The 18,256-nt window shown below is 41.1% G+C and overlaps 1 protein-coding gene across 1 annotated transcript in view; it reads left to right on the forward strand.

Moving 5' to 3' along the window:
* Window positions 1-6,894: 6,894 nt before the first annotated feature.
* Window positions 6,895-18,256, forward strand: part of trpm2 (transient receptor potential cation channel, subfamily M, member 2) — a gene marked incomplete at both ends in the record, with an annotated part of 163,926 nt that continues 152,564 nt past the window's right edge. The window contains one exon of the mRNA XM_084191567.1: window positions 6,895-7,061. Within this exon, the coding sequence (XP_084047693.1) occupies window positions 6,895-7,061 (167 nt within the window). The remainder of the gene's footprint in view (window positions 7,062-18,256) is intronic.

Genomic DNA, 18,256 nt, shown 5'->3' on the forward strand with positions numbered 1-18,256 from the left:
CCTGTATAGTACTGTAGCTACTTGGTTTGATTCCAGCATTATCCTGTATAGTACTGTAGCTACTTGGTGTGATTCCAGCATTATCCTGTATAGTACTGTAGCTACTTGGTTTGATTCCAGCATTATCCTGTATAGTACTGTAGCTACTTGGTTTGATTCCAGCATTATCCTGTATAGTACTGTAGCTACTTGGTTTGATTTCAGCATTATCCTGTATAGTACTCTAGCTACTTGGTGTGATTCCAGCATTATCCTGTATAGTACTCTAGCTACTTGGTGTGATTCCAGCATTATCCTGTATAGTACTCTAGCTACTTGGTGTGATTCCAGCATTATCCTGTATAGTACTCTAGCTACTTGGTGTGATTCCAGCATTAACCTGTATAGTACTGTAGCTACTTGGTTTGATTCCAGCATTATCCTGTATAGTACTGTAGCTACTTGATTTGATTCCAGCATTATCCTGTATAGTACTCTAGCTACTTGGTTTGATTCCAGCATTATCCTGTATAGTACTCTAGCTACTTGGTTTGATTCCAGCATTATCCTGTATAGTACTGTAGCTACTTGGTTTGATTCCAGCATTATCCTGTATAGTACTGTAGCTACTTGGTGTGATTCCAGCATTATCCTGTATAGTACTGTAGCTACTTGGTTTGATTCCAGCATTATCCTGTATAGTACTCTAGCTACTTGGTTTGATTCCAGCATTATCCTGTATAGTACTCTAGCTACTTGGTTTGATTCCAGCATTATCCTGTATAGTACTGTAGCTACTTGGTTTGATTCCAGCATTATCCTGTATAGTACTGTAGCTACTTGGTTTGATTCCAGCATTATCCTGTATAGTACTGTAGCTACTTGGTTTGATTCCAGCATTATCCTGTATAGTACTGTGGCTACTTGGTTTGATTCCAGCATTATCCTGTATAGTACTGTAGCTACTTGGTTTGATTCCAGCATTATCCTGTATAGTACTGTAGTTACTTGGTTTGATTTCAGCATTATCCTGTATAGTACTCTAGCTACTTGGTTTGATTCCAGCATTATCCTGTATAGTACTGTAGCTACTTGGTTTGATTTCAGCATTATCCTGTATAGTACTGTAGCTACTTGGTTTGATTTCAGCATTATCCTGTATAGTACTGTAGCTACTTGGTTTGATTCCAGCATTATCCTGTATAGTACTGTAGCTACTTGGTGTGATTCCAGCATTATCCTGTATAGTACTGTAGCTACTTGGTTTGATTCCAGCATTATCCTGTATAGCACTGTAGCTACTTGGTTTGATTCCAGCATTATCCTGTATAGTACTGTAGCTACTTGGTGTGATTTCAGCATTATCCTGTATTGTACTGTAGCTACTTGGTGTGATTTCAGCATTATCCTGTATAGTACTGTAGCTACTTGGTGTGATTTCAGCATTATCCTGTATAGTACTGTAGCTACTTGGTGTGATTTTAGCATTATCCTGTATAGTACTGTAGCTACTTGGTGTGATTTCAGCATTATCCTGTATAGTACTGTAGCTACTTGGTTTGATTCCAGCATTATCCTGTATAGTACTGTAGCTACTTGGTTTGATTCCAGCATTATCCTGTATAGTACTGTAGCTACTTGGTTTGATTTCAGCATTATCCTGTATAGTACTGTAGCTACTTGGTGTGATTTCAGCATTATCCTGTATAGTACTGTAGCTACTTGGTGTGATTCCAGCATTATCCTGTATAGTACTGTAGCTACTTGGTTTGATTCCAGCATTATCCTGTATAGTACTGTAGCTACTTGGTGTGATTTCAGCATGATCCTGTATAGTACTGTAGCTACTTGGTGTGATTTCAGCATTATCCTGTATAGTACTGTAGCTACTTGGTGTGATTTCAGCATTATCCTGTATAGTACTGTAGCTACTTGGTGTGATTTCAGCATTATCCTGTATAGTACTGTAGCTACTTGGTGTGATTTCAGCATTATCCTGTATAGTACTGTAGCTACTTGGTTTGATTCCAGCATTATCCTGTATAGTACTGTAGCTACTTGGTTTGATTCCAGCATTATCCTGTATAGTACTGTAGCTACTTGGTTTGATTTCAGCATTATCCTGTATAGTACTCTAGCTACTTGGTTTGATTCCAGCATTATCCTGTATAGTACTGTAGCTACTTGGTTTGATTTCAGCATTATCCTGTATAGTACTGTAGCTACTTGGTTTGATTTCAGCATTATCCTGTATAGTACTGTAGCTACTTGGTTTGATTTCAGCATTATCCTGTATAGTACTGTAGCTACTTGGTGTGATTCCAGCATTATCCTGTATAGTACTGTAGCTACTTGGTGTGATTCCAGCATTATCCTGTATAGTACTGTAGCTACTTGGTGTGATTCCAGCATTATCCTGTATAGTACTGTAGCTGATTGGTGTGATTTCAGCATTATCCTGTATAGTACTGTAGCTACTTGGTTTGATTCCAGCATTATCCTGTATAGTACTGTAGCTACTTGGTTTGATTTCAGCATTATCCTGTATAGTACTGTAGCTACTTGGTGTGATTCCAGTATTATCCTGTATAGTACTGTAGCTACTTGGTGTGATTCCAGCATTATCCTGTATAGTACTGTAGCTACTTGGTGTGATTCCAGCATTATCCTGTATAGTACTGTAGCTGATTGGTGTGATTTCAGCATTATCCTGTATAGTACTGTAGCTACTTGGTTTGATTCCAGCATTATCCTGTATAGTACTGTAGCTACTTGGTGTGATTCCAGCATTATCCTGTATAGTACTGTAGCTACTTGGTTTGATTCCAGCATTATCCTGTATAGTACTGTAGCTACTTGGTTTGATTTCAGCATTATCCTGTATAGTACTCTAGCTACTTGGTTTGATTTCAGCATTATCCTGTATAGTACTGTAGCTACTTGGTTTGATTCCAGCATTATCCTGTATAGTACTGTAGCTGCTTGGTTTGATTCCAGCATTATCCTGTATAGTACTGTAGCTACTTGGTGTGATTCCAGCATTATCCTGTATAGTACTGTAGCTACTTGGTGTGATTCCAGCATTATCCTGTATAGTACTGTAGCTACTTGGTGTGATTCCAGCATTATCCTGTATAGTACTGTAGCTACTTGGTGTGATTCCAGCATTATCCTGTATAGTACTGTAGCTACTTGGTTTGATTCCAGCATTATCCTGTATAGTACTGTAGCTACTTGGTGTGATTCCAGCATTATCCTGTATAGTACTGTAGCTACTTGGTTTGATTCCAGCATTATCCTGTATAGTACTGTAGCTGATTGGTGTGATTTCAATATTATCCTGTATAGTACTGTAGCTACTTGGTTTGATTCCAGCATTATCCTGTATAGTACTGTAGCTACTTGGTGTGATTCCAGCATTATCCTGTATAGTACTGTAGCTACTTGGTTTGATTCCAGCATTATCCTGTATAGTACTGTAGCTACTTGGTTTGATTTCAGCATTATCCTGTATAGTACTCTAGCTACTTGGTTTGATTTCAGCATTATCCTGTATAGTACTGTAGCTACTTGGTTTGATTCCAGCATTATCCTGTATAGTACTGTAGCTACTTGGTGTGATTCCAGCATTATCCTGTATAGTACTGTAGCTACTTGGTGTGATTCCAGCATTATCCTGTATAGTACTGTAGCTACTTGGTGTGATTCCAGCATTATCCTGTATAGTACTGTAGCTACTTGATGTAATTCCAGCATTATCCTGTATAGTACTGTAGCTACTTGGTGTGATTCCAGCATTATCCTGTATAGTACTGTAGCTACTTGGTGTGATTCCAGCATTATCCTGTATAGTACTGTAGCTACTTGGTTTGATTTCAGCATTATCCTGTATAGTACTATAGCTACTTGGTGTGATTTCAGCATTATCCTGTATAGTACTGTAGCTACTTGGTTTGATTCCAGCATTATCCTGTATAGTACTATAGCTATTTGGTGTGATTTCAGCATTATCCTGTATAGTACTATAGCTACTTGGTGTGATTTCAGCATTATCCTGTATAGTACTGTAGCTACTTGGTTTGATTCCAGCATTATCCTGTATAGTACTATAGCTACTTGGTGTGATTTCAGCATTATCCTGTATAGTACTGTAGCTACTTGGTTTGATTCCAGCATTATCCTGTATAGTACTATAGCTACTTGGTGTGATTTCAGCATTATCCTGTATAGTACTATAGCTACTTGGTGTGATTTCAGCATTATCCTGTATAGTACTGTAGCTACTTGGTGTGATTCCAGCATTATCCTGTATAGTACTGTAGCTACTTGATGTGATTCCAGCATTATCCTGTATAGTACTGTAGCTACTTGGTGTGATTCCAGCATTATCCTGTATAGTACTGTAGCTACTTGGTGTGATTCCAGCATTATCCTGTATAGTACTGTAGCTACTTGGTTTGATTTCAGCATTATCCTGTATAGTACTATAGCTACTTGGTGTGATTTCAGCATTATCCTGTATAGTACTGTAGCTACTTGGTTTGATTCCAGCATTATCCTGTATAGTACTATAGCTACTTGGTGTGATTTCAGCATTATCCTGTATAGTACTATAGCTACTTGGTGTGATTTCAGCATTATCCTGTATAGTACTGTAGCTACTTGGTTTGATTCCAGCATTATCCTGTATAGTACTGTAGCTACTTGGTGTGATTCCAGCATTATCCTGTATAGTACTGTAGCTACTTGGTTTGATTTCAGCATTATCCTGTATAGTACTATAGCTACTTGGTGTGATTTCAGCATTATCCTGTATAGTACTGTAGCTACTTGGTTTGATTCCAGCATTATCCTGTATAGTACTATAGCTACTTGGTGTGATTTCAGCATTATCCTGTATAGTACTATAGCTACTTGGTGTGATTTCAGCATTATCCTGTATAGTACTGTAGCTACTTGGTTTGATTCCAGCATTATCCTGTATAGTACTGTAGCTACTTGGTGTGATTCCAGCATTATCCTGTATAGTACTGTAGCTACTTGGTTTGATTTCAGCATTATCCTGTATAGTACTATAGCTACTTGGTGTGATTTCAGCATTATCCTGTATAGTACTGTAGCTACTTGGTTTGATTCCAGCATTATCCTGTATAGTACTATAGCTACTTGGTGTGATTTCAGCATTATCCTGTATAGTACTGTAGCTACTTGGTGTGATTTCAGCATTATCCTCTATAGTACTGTAGCTACTTGGTGTGATTTCAGCATTATCCTGTATAGTACTATAGCTACTTGGTGTGATTTCAGCATTATCCTCTATAGTACTGTAGCTACTTGGTGTGATTTCAGCATTATCCTGTATAGTACTGTAGCTACTTGGTTTGATTCCAGCATTATCCTGTATAGTACTATAGCTACTTGGTGTGATTTCAGCATTATCCTGTATAGTACTGTAGCTACTTGGTGTGATTTCAGCATTATCCTCTATAGTACTATAGCTACTTGGTGTGATTTCAGCATTATCCTGTATAGTACTGTAGCTACTTGGTTTGATTCCAGCATTATCCTGTATAGTACTATAGCTACTTGGTGTGATTTCAGCATTATCCTGTATAGTACTGTAGCTACTTGGTGTGATTTCAGCATTATCCTCTATAGTACTGTAGCTACTTGGTGTGATTTCAGCATTATCCTGTATAGTACTATAGCTACTTGGTGTGATTTCAGCATTATCCTCTATAGTACTGTAGCTACTTGGTGTGATTCCAGCATTATCCTGTATAGTACTATAGCTACTTGGTTTGATTCCAGCATTATCCTCTATAGTACTGTAGCTACTTGGTGTGATTCCAGCATTATCCTGTATAGTACTCTAGCTACTTGGTGTGATTCCAGCATTATCCTCTATAGTACTGTAGCTACTTGGTGTGATTCCAGCATTATCCTGTATAGTACTCTAGCTACTTGGTGTGATTCCAGCATTATCCTGTATAGTACTCTAGCTACTTGGTTTGATTCCAGCATTATCCTGTATAGTACTCTAGCTACTTGGTTTGATTCCAGCATTATCCTGTATAGTACTCTAGCTACTTGGTGTGATTTCAGCTTTACGCAGTGACTGTAGTGACATCACTGATGCAGTGCTGAGAGCTGAGAGCTGGGAGCTGAGAGCTGAGAGCTGAGAGCTGAGAGCTGGGAGCTGGGAGCTGAGAGCTGAGAGCTGAGAGCTGAGAGCTGAGAGCTGGGAGCTGAGAGCTGGGAGCTGGGAGCTGAGAGCTGAGAGCTGAGAGCTGAGAGCTGAGAGCTGAGAGCTGAGAGCTGGGAGCTGAGAGCTGGGAGCTGGGAGCTGAGAGCTGAGAGCTGAGAGCTGAGAGCTGAGAGCTGGGAGCTGAGAGCTGGGAGCTGGGAGCTGAGAGCTGAGAGCTGAGAGCTGAGAGCTGAGAGCTGAGAGCTGAGAGCTGAGAGCTGAGAGCTGGGAGCTGAGAGCTGGGAGCTGAGAGCTGGGAGCTGGGAGCTGAGAGCTGAGAGCTGAGAGCTGAGAGCTGAGAGCTGGGAGCTGAGAGCTGGGAGCTGGGAGCTGAGAGCTGAGAGCTGAGAGCTGAGAGCTGAGAGCTGAGAGCTGAGAGCTGAGAGCTGAGAGCTGAGAGCTGAGAGCTGGGAGCTGAGAGCTGGGAGCTGGGAGCTGAGAGCTGAGAGCTGAGAGCTGAGAGCTGAGAGCTGGGAGCTGAGAGCTGGGAGCTGGGAGCTGAGAGCTGAGAGCTGGGAGCTGAGAGCTGGGAGCTGAGAGCTGAGAGCTGAGAGCTGAGAGCTGAGAGCTGAGAGCTGGGAGCTGGGCTGCAGAAGCTCTTCTCTCTCTCCGACCCCCAGCCCACAGTGAGCTGCTACCCTGCCTAGCTGTCCTTCCTCTCTCTCAGGATGGGGGAGTCTCTGCTGCTGGAGCCCAGCTTGGCTCAGTCTCTGGCTGTCAGCGCAGCTAAAACCTCTAAGCTCTCTCTCTGTTTATCCACCCAGTGCTCCCTTGCCGCCTGGATCAAAGACAACATCAGGAAGAAGGAGTGTTGCTTCTACGTCGACGGTGACAGGTAAAGTAATCTACAGTACGCTGGGCTAGAGGAAAATACTGTACTTCACTATGCACTGGGTGATGGTGATAGCGGAAAGAAATCAATACAGTTGTGTATCAGGATATAATTTTTGACAGTACATGGTATCGTATTGTTTTGAGAATATCGCAATATTATTTTTGAACTAGTTGGCTGTACCTGCACAAGAACCATCATAGCTTGTTCTCTGTCTTCTTTTTAAATAGGGAGGTGTGAGAGTGTGATTTGAAGGAGTCAGGCTCAGGAGGGTAAATCACAGAATACAGAGTTTATTCCGTAGGACACAGTTACGCTGGATAGCGTCAACAGCACAGGGCGTAATACAGGCGCACTGGAACACAATACAGGCACACGGGGAGAAATAACCCCGGCAATACAAAGTACGGATAGCTCAACCCAGCTACACTCATCTTCACATAAAACAATCACTCACAAGGACAAGGGGGCAGAGGGTAATTGGCAAGACAAGACAAATGGAATGATGACATATGGAGCGGCAGTGGCTAGTAAGCCGGTGACGACGAACGCCGAAGCCTGCCCGAACAAGGAGGGGAGGCAGCCTCGGCGGAAGTCGATGTTTTTCCATGACTGTTAGGATGAGTTTCTTGTATCGAGAAGTAACAATCCCTCATTCTCTTTCTTTTTGTTGTTGCAAGAAGAATTCCATTAATATAACATTAATTGAACCAAACAAACCAAACATACAAATGAATTCATAACCTCCTGACATCATCCCAGAAAATACATTGATTCATGACAATTTGTAAGTTACATGGAAATTAAAATATATTCAAATGAATTTATCCCAATAAAAATAACTTTAGTCTTCTTCATCAATGTTAATTCAAAGGAACCCCAAGCTTTTCTCTGGTCACTAGGGGGGTTCTCTGATCGACTAAGATAGTCTTGCTTCCACATCTTCAATCCTGTAAACCTTAAATTCCACGTTATACAGTTCCAACTTAACATTCCCCATTCCTCAATCAACATTATCAATAGACTCTACACTGGAATAACATGATATAGATGAATAATTCATACTTAATACCTTCCTGTATGTCTCTAATATTTACCATAGCTTTAGTTAAATTCACAAGACCTTCCTAGTCCTGATGGTAAGTATGTACAACATGCATCTCCCCATATAATCACATACATTCCCCCTTTATCTACTGTAATAACATCCAATGCTATGCGATTATCAATTGCATATTGTCCAATAAGTGATATTTCAGACCCAATTGCTTGAAAATCCAAGACTGTTAATAGGTACAATATTCAACTCTGTTCAACCCTGACTCTGGTCCCACTGTATGCCTGAGGAGAGATACACAGGATAACACTCTGTTTTCAGTCCCTGTTAAATTAGTATTTGTATTTATTTTATTTCACCTTTATTTAACCAGGGAAGCCAGTTGAGAACAAGTTCTCATTTACAACTGCGACCTGGCCAAGATAAAGCAAAGCAGTGCGATAAAAACAGCAACACAGAGTTACATATGGGGTAAAACAAAACATAAAGTCAATAACACAATAGAAAATCTATATACAGTGTGTGCAAATGTAGCAAGTTATGGAGGTAAGGCAATAAATAGGCCATAGTGCAAAATAATTACAATTTAGTATTGACACTGGAGTGACAGATGTGCAGAAGATGATGTGCAAATAGAGATACTGGGGTGCAAATTAGCAAAATAAATAACAATGTAAATAACAATATGGGGATGAGGTAGTTGGGTGGGATAATTACAGATGGGCTGTGTACAGGTGCAGTGATCGGTTTTTCGGCTTTCCTCATAGGATAACCCTTTTTGGTTCCAGGTAGAACACTTTTTGGTTCCAGGTGGAACCCTTTTTGGTTCCATGAAGAACCCTCTGTGGAAGGGGTTCTGCATGGAGCCCAGAGGGGTTCTACCTGGAACCAAAAAGGGTTCTTCAAAGGGCTCTCCAATGGGGACTGCCGAAGAAGCCTTTTAGGTTCTAGATAGCATCTTTTTTTCAAAGAGCGTAGTTGCGACGTGGACACTGAGTCACCGGCTAGGCAGAGGCATCAGTGCCTGAATTTCAAACGGCATGTTGTCCTGAGTTTTTTCTCTTTGTAGAGGGCCAAAGTCAACAGGATGGGGTCGACACCCATTAAAACCTAACGTAGCAGAGCCTTTTAAATGGAGACTAAAGAAGAAGCAGACCTTTCCCTAGCTCGATATTATACTCTGGCAACCTGCTCATGATTATGTGGGTGGTTTATGAAACCCTTTGACTTTGATAGTATTGGGGGGAAGGAAGCTAATTCTGGTTTGTGGCTCAACTACGCTTTTGTTTTCCCACCGTGTGTTGTTGTGTTGGTTCATGTGCAGTTTTGATAACTTGCTGCCATTTTTTGATAAAGCACTTATGATAAATTGTTTTCTCAAGTCACTGCATTGGCATTGGAGAAGATACATAATTAATGAGTAAACAGAAGTGACTGTGCTCAGGTAGTTTTATATATATATAATTCAAGAGCATGGGCATTTAAGGGCCTTAAATCAAGAACTGTTTTAGAAAAACAACTGCATTTTTCCCCCTTCCTCCTTTTATGGATCGCGCTGAGATGAAATTGCATCTGTTGAATCTTGCCCTGTTTGTCGACTTGTTTGAAGGTGAGGACGAATCTGGTCCCTTGGAAACTCTTCATTTAAGATTAATATCTCACAGAGTTGGGCTTAACCTTCTTAAAGTATATCCTTTTAAAAAGTATTACTGTTGGTAAATAACTTGCCCCTCAAATATGAAGCCTAGCTGTCTTTTGAATGCAATCCCTGTGAGTTGTATCCAAGCACCATTGATAGCCAATGGCAGAGTTTGATAAAGTAGTACTATGGGCGTGGGAGGAAGGCCTTGAAGGCTGATTAAATTATTGCAAGGCCGTTAACTGTTCCACAAAGCCTGGCCTGTAATCTGAATGCTTTAGGCCAGGGTTATTCTAATCTTACCCTACGAGGTATAGACTACTGCTGGTTTTCTGTTCTACCTAATATATAATTGTACCCACCTGGTGTTCCAGGTCTAAATCAGTCCCTGATTAGAGGGAAAGAATGAAAAAAAACTGGCTTCAATGTCCAGATTTGAATTTGAGGGTTCTAGCCCATACAATGTGTATATACACTCGCCGGACAGTTTATTAGGCACTAGGGCTTTCCCCGACTAAAAACAATCTAGGTCGACCAAGAGTCGTCTGTTCTTTCGACCAATCGATTGGTCTAAATGTTTAAACGTGTATTTTTCCATATATAGACCTATATATGGAAAATATATGAATATATATCCTCTGTAGCTCAATTGGTAGAGCATGGCGCTTGTAACGCCAGGGTAGTGGGTTCGATCCCCGGGACCACCCATATGTAAAATTGTATGCACACATGACTGTAAGTCGCTTTGGATAAAAGCGTCTGCTAAATGGCTATTATTATCAGTAAGGTGCTCTGACAACTGACGCTTAAAGTTAGTGAGGGAGATAAGTGTCTCCAGCTTCAGAGATTTTTGCAGTTCGTTCCAGTCATTGGCAGTAGAGAACTGGAAGGAATGGCGGCCAAAGGAGGTGTTGGCTTTGGGGATGACAAGTGAGATATACCTGCTGGAGCGCATACTAAATCAGTACACCCCTGAACTAGTTAGGATTGGAGGAATTCTACCAAAATCAGATCAGATGAAAACATGCCTATGTCTCAAATACCAGAACCCCATGATAGGAACCAATTAAGCTATTGCCTAGCAACAGAGCTATGTACCACTCTAAACATCCATATCAATACCACCCTCCTTGGGAATACATAGTCACCTATCAATACCTCCCAATACTTCAAATGCATATGTGACTACTATGTGAATACGGTAACTTAATAATCAACATATTCATGATTTCATTCACAATCCTTACATTTACTTACATGTTTCAAACAGTATTATTCAAAAATGTCTACTCAAAATACATCACACAAGTGTATCCTAAGACATTACCATAATGTATCACTGTTTCAACCATAACATCTATATAAGAGAGTTATCTCCATTGTACAAGGAATACCCCTCATGCTGAAAATAGTTAGTTACTAATATATACTAATGATTCACTTAAATCACTCAGTTATCTTATACATTATAAAAATATACAGTATGAAAATGTATGCACTCACTAACTGTAAGTCGCTCTGGATAAGAGCGTCTGCTAAATGACTAAAATTTAAATTATATTAACATACAGTATAAATATCCCTAATTCTATTATGACCTTCCTCATCCTGAGAATAAATACAGATCATCATCTCAATGCATTCCCCTTCTTTCTCCGGCACTTAAATCTTCTGGCGTCTCTTCATTATGTTCTTCAGACAGCTTCATAGTTCAAAATGCATTGCCCATGACAATGTCCCCAACTTCAATGTCTCATCCGAGTCACCACCATCTTTACACCCCATTGTGTCTTGTCCATTTGCCAACCATTATACCAACAACATGAGAAATGTTGTATTTGAACCCATCTTTCTCCATTCTCACTCAATGGTGGACTCCTGTCACGTCACTCTCTCGATATAAAACATGAGAAAATCAGTTGATAGCTTGGATTGGCTGCTGTAGACCGGTCGCAGGTAGAAGTGGAGGAACGTCTTCAACGCCTCTGATGTTCGTCTTCAGCTGGTTCACAGGTTGTTTCTTCTTTAGGTTCACACCATTCTAGACAAAATGATCCCTGCTGTGCATCAAGACACCATCTGTACTTACCTCAATAGAAGACAGAACATAACAGTTTAGTTGATTTAATTTCTAATCCAAGAAACCATATAAGCTTTGACTATATGACAAATTATTATGTTTGACCAATTATTCTTAATAACAATTTCTATAAAATTCCCAATTTCTGTTAGGTAAACCCTCCAAATACATATAAATGAATGATGTGACAGTCAGGTGATTCTTGAAATTCTGGAAGATCTTGAGGTTCTTGGAGGTCTCAGGAATCAGCCATCACCCATAGCTCATCAGTAGCATCCCCTTATAATCGTCTCCCATCACCTGAACCTCGTCAGCTCCAGGATCCTCAGCTCCCTCATCTCTAGGTCGTCGGTTTCCTCCTAGTACTCTGTTGCAGTGGTTTAGATGATACCAGGTCCATCTCCCCTCTATCCGTACATCCGTTGGTGTGGGCTGGGTGATGATGTATGGTCCCTTTGGCTCTGAACCTTCTTCCCTCACTAAGGATCATGCAGAGTCCTTCTCCATTTATCAACATCACTCTGTGGAGTACTAATAGGGAAGCTGAGAGTCCCTGCTGCAAAGACACACAGACACAGACACAAAAGAAAACAGTGCTCCGCAGTGGCGGTGCCATCTTCCTCCTCTGGATTGGAATACTCCTACAGTGAGACACATAGATGCAGGTATCTCTCTCTGCTACTTTCCCCTCCATCAAGGTAGCTAGCAACAGCTAGTACTGACTTCCCCACCTAGATTCTATCCATCTCTGACTTCTGTAATCCTTTACTGCCACAAAGCCTCCAAGGCACAGAAAATGCTCAGATTCTCCTGCTATGTTTGGCAGAGAAGCCTTCACCGTTGGAAGAAAGCAACATTGTTAGGTGAGACACCGTATGCTACTATACCCTGTCTTCTTATCAGTCAGGAGAAGCTTTGAGATTAGGAAGTGCACATTCTTGCATCTTGTTGCAGTCCACTAGTTTCAGAGACAGGCCTCCTCTACATTCCGCCTTATACCACAAATACACTTGTACATAAAACATTTAATCTAAACCATAACACATTAATTACTACTGCTCATATTCTTAATACAATTAGCATATTTACCAAAAAGCCCCATGCGAGCAGTACTTCCCCCCTTTGGACACATGACTCACATCGTGATTCATACGATCGCTCCTGAGTGGCGCAGCGGTCTAAGACACTGCATCTCAGTGCTTGCTGCGTCACTACAGACCCCCTGGTTCGATTCCAGGCTGTATCACAACCGGCCATGATTGGGAGTCCCATAGGGCAGCGCACAATTGGCCCAGCGTCGTCTGTGTTTGGCCGGTGTAGGCTGTCATTGTAAATAAGAATTTGTTCTTAACTGACTTGCCTAGTTAAATAAAGGAAAAAATATATATGTTCCAAAACAACGACATTGTTTGTTAAACCAAAATAATAAATGACATTAAAATGACAACATTTGACAATACCTTAACTCAATTGTATTGACTAGCGACAGTTATCCCTCATTCAGTCCTTGTCATGGTCCGGATCATACGTATATAGGACTATTACCAAATTATAAACTTCTTCATAATTATCCTTATTATAAATTACCCCCAACTCGGTAGAATAAATTACCTTAAATTCCTCATCCCATGCCTCTAGACTCCAGTGTGGGTGATCAATTCACACTAGAAAGTCAGGACAGAGGTCAGAGGTCATTCAAACCCTTCAAAGAAGTGTTCCATTCTATAGTATAAACTAATCATTAACAACAGTCAAAACATTTCATAAATGTTATGTATCCCAAGCGTACAGTAAGTACTCATGACATTTCTTCTCAAAAGAAATGACGTGTTTACTCAAAACTTACTCATAAAAGAAAAAAACTTCATAAAGCTCCATGTGTAGCTCAGTTGGTAGAGCATGGCGCTTGCAACGCCAGGGTTGTGGGTTCGATTCCCACGGGGGGCCAGTATAAAAAATAAAAAATGATACTGTAAGTCGCTCTGGATAAGAGCGTCTGCTAAATGACTAAAATGTTTTAAAAAATGTATGTGTGTGCTCCTTTAAGACTTATCATCTTTGACCCGTTAAAACCCCCTAAAATCAAAATAAAACCCCTATATTACCATTGTAATAGTTGGGTTGTGTGTGGTTATTTGAAAAACCCAATTGGAAAACAACAAACAAAAATAGCCAGGCCTGATTTCATTTGGTAACTCCCTAACCCCTGACCCCTGACCCCTGACCCCTGACCCCTGACCCTTACCACGACCTAATTATACTAACTGCTCCCCCCAGCCCACAGACTACAACCCACAACCCACACAAGTGGCTCAGGTAGTGCAGCTCATCCAGGATGGCACATCAATGCGAGCTGTGGCAAGAAGGTTTGCTGTGTCTGTCAGCGTAGTGTCCAGAGCATGGAGGCGCTACCAGGAGACAGGCCAGTACATCAGGAGACGTGGAGGAGGCCGTAGGAGGGCAACAACCCAGCAGCAGGACTGCTACCTCCGCCTTTGTGCAAGGAGGAGCAGGAGGAGCACTGACAGAGCCTTGCAAAATGACCTCCAGCAGGCCACAAATGTGCATGTGTCTGCTCAAATGGTCAGAAACAGACTCCATGAGGGTGGTATGAGGGCCCGACGTCCACAGGTGGGGGTTGTGCTTACAGCCCAACACCGTGCAGGACGTTTGGCATTTGCCAGAGAACACCAAGATTGGCAAATTCGCCACTGGCGCCCTGTGCTCTTCACAGATGAAAGCAGGTTCACACTGAGCACGTGACAGAGTCTGGAGACGCCGTGGAGAACGTTCTGCTGCCTGCAACATCCTCCAGCATGACCGGTTTGGCGGTGGATCAGTCATGGTGTGGGGTGGCATTTCTTTGGGGGGCCGCACAGCCCTCCCTGTGCTCGCCAGAGGTAGCCTGACTGCCATTAGGTACCGAGATGAGATCCTCAGACTCCTTGTGAGACCATATGCTGGTGCGGTTGGCCCTGGGTTCCTCCTAATGCAAGACAATGCTAGACCTCATGTGGCTGGAGTGTGTCAGCAGTTCCTGCAAGAGGAAGGCATTGATGCTATGGACTGGCCCGCCCGTTCCCCAGACCTGAATCCAATTGAGCACATCTGGGACATCATGTCTCGCTCCATCCACCAACGCCACGTTGCACCACAGACTGTCCAGGAGTTGGCGGATGCTTTAGTCCAGGTCTGGGAGGAGATCCCTCAGGAGACCATCCGCCACCTCATCAGGAGCATGCCCAGGCGTTGTAGGGAGGTCATACAGGCACGTGGAGGCCACACACACTACTGAGCCTCATTTTGACTTGTTTTAAGGACATTACATCAAAGTTGGATCAGACTCCAAATCCAGACCTCCATGGGTTGATACATTTGATTTCCGTTGATAATTTTTGTGTGATTTTGTTGTCAGCACATTCAACTATGTAAAGAAAAAAGTATTTAATAAGATTATTTCATTCATTCAGATCTAGGATGTGTTATTTTAGTGTTCCCTTAAATTTTTTGAGCAGTGTATAAGGAAATTAATTCTCACAATGATTATTCAACCCCTAAATCTGCTCCTTTTGATCCCAAATCAAATGATCCTCGTATCGTTACTTGATCAACAACATAGGAAATATCTGTTTCCCCTTATATTGTTCCTGTCACCCCTCTAAATATCATATTTGATTAATTCCCCAATATAATCAATTACTCCGCGTAAGGAAGCCGGGATATTTTATCCCAGGCATCTATAAAAAAAGTTGTTTGAGACGTTTTTCCCTTAACATATATAGTAGGGGACTTCCATCAATCCTGGGGGAAAAAACTCCCATCAGATAATACCACGTTTCATTAAGTTCACCACCCCTTCTACTATAACCCTATAACCCCTTGTTGGTAATGTAATCATCTCCACTTGTTGCATTGATGTTTTAAAATAACAACCTATTGTTTATTAACTTCATAACTTACAAAAAAAAGTTACTACTCCATCAGCGTAATGGTAAAAACGACCTCCTGTTCAACCAGAAACAGATTATCGTTTTTAGAATTAATTAACTGTCTGCATAACTCACTGGTGTTTAAACAAACTATAGAATGTAATAATAATAATTACAAATTTGTCAAAGAACGTTCTATATTCAACTATCTAGATCTTATCCACAAACCACTACTACATAATAACATATTTTCATTGACCTTAAATAATTATTTTAATACCAGTCTACTTAAACAATTGTACAATCTCAATATTAACTAGTTTATTTTGGTGATGGCCATTTACCTCGAGTCATTTCAGACCCCCTTCCTCCCTTTTAATTCTCTTATGAGATTTTGGTAACTATTCTCTGCCCTCCACAAGAATTACTATTCTCATACAAGTTCAAATAATTACACCAAAATCCATGAATAAAAATTACTGACATTCTCCTTGCAGTTCGGATTTAAATGCTTTTTCAATCTCGTTAACGTCTTTATCGTTCATAAGATTAATCACCGGCCTGTTTATAACCTTAACGTTGAAGGCCAGGTCTATTCTATACGGATGCTATCATCCGCCCGTGCACGGTTTTCGGTGTCCTCAGAACAATAAAGACGTATTTTGAGTCCCGCCTGAAGGACCATTTGTCACGAGAATTTCTATCTCTAATTAATCAAACTTAATGCTCTGAATAATTCCCAGAGGGTGTAAATTATCTGGTTTAATCATGAATTAAACAAAGGTCCACAACCAGCAAGAATGATCTGTATTTTTAATCATGGAGGGCTCTGGCGCCAAAAAACATACATACAGCTTTTATTGTCACGTAGAGTGCATTTGGATGATCCAGAAGAGGATTGGGAGAATGTCATATGGTCAGATGAAACCAAAATAGAACTTTTTGGTAAAAACTCAACTCGTCGTGTTTGGAGGACAAAGAATGCTGAGTTGCATCCAAAGAACACCATACCTACTGTGAAGCATGGGGGTGGAAACATCATGCTTTGGGGCTGTTTTTCTGCAAAGGGACCAGGACGACTGATCTGTGTAAAGGAAAGAATGAATGGGGCCATGTATCGTGAGATTTTGAGTGAAAACCTCCTTCCATCAGCAAGGGCATTGAAGATGAAACGTGGCTGGGTCTTTCAGCATGACAATGATCCCAAACACACCGTCCGGGCAACAAAGGAGTGGCTTCGTAAGAAGCATTTCAAGGTCCTGGAGTGGCCTAGCCATTCTCCAGATCTCAACCCCATAGAAAATCTTTGGAGGGAGTTGAACGTCCGTGTTGCCCAGCGACAGCCCCAAAACATCACTGCTCTAGAGGAGATCTGCATGGAGGAATGGGCCAAAATAACAGCAACAGTGTGTGAAAACCTTGTGAAGACTTACAGAAAACGTTTGACCTGTGTCATTGCCAACAAAGGGTATATAACAAAGTATTGAGAAACTTTTGTTATTGACCAAATACTTATTTTCCACCATAATTTGCAAATAAATTCATTAAAAATCCTACAATGTGATTTTCTGGATTTTTTTTCTCATTTTGTCTGTCATAGTTGACGTGTACCTATGATGGAAATTACAGGCCTCTCTCATCTTTTTAAGTGGGAGAACTTGCACAATTGGTGGCTGACTAAATACTTTTTTCCCCCACTGTATATACGTATGAACTTTCTCACCCAAACATAGACGTACGTCATGGGTGAGAAAGTAGAGAATATTTACATTTGCATTTTTGGTCATTTAGCAGACGCTCTTGTCCAGAGCGACTTGCAGGAGCAATTGGGGTTGGGTGCCTTGCTCTGGGGCACATCTGCAGAGTTTTCGCCTGGTCGGCTCGGGGATTGGAACCGGCGACCTCTCGGTTGCTGACACAGTGCTCTTGGTTACTGGGCTACCTGCCGCCCCATATGAGTTTAAGGTTGTGCCGTTGTTCGATCATGTGATAAGGTTTAATGGGTTAGGGTTAGGGTTAGGGTTATAACTAATGTGGTTATAGAAGTAATGTATAAATAGTGGAGAGCCAATAGAGGGTTCCATTGAACTATTATGTTTTGTTGGGCATTTCAATGGCATAAGGTGAAATATGTGTGTATGAGTGAATTCAACGGCTGGTATGAATGGTAACCGGATACTACTGAGTATTTGGTTTGTTGATGTTGAATGGAAGATTTGTAGTGTGGTTGGGGTTAAATACACCCCTATTATTCAATACGTGTATTAAAAGTTGAATTAGATAGCTTTAGAAGTATTCTAGATAGGTCTATGAAAATACGTTACAAGTACGAATGACATTATTTCCTAAGAAGGAAGATGATTAGGGCAGGTCCCCGCGCCTCCCCCGTTGTGTAGGAAGGAGCAGGGGGGAGGGGTGAGAGACAGTACATAGTTCAGATGATAGGAATATCATTAAATGTATGCTTATCAACGATATCAAATATTTGTTTTA

Source organism: Coregonus lavaretus (assembly GCF_964263955.1).
Source record: "Coregonus lavaretus genome assembly, contig: HAP1_SCAFFOLD_261, whole genome shotgun sequence".
In the NCBI taxonomy this organism is placed as follows: domain Eukaryota; kingdom Metazoa; phylum Chordata; class Actinopteri; order Salmoniformes; family Salmonidae; genus Coregonus; species Coregonus lavaretus.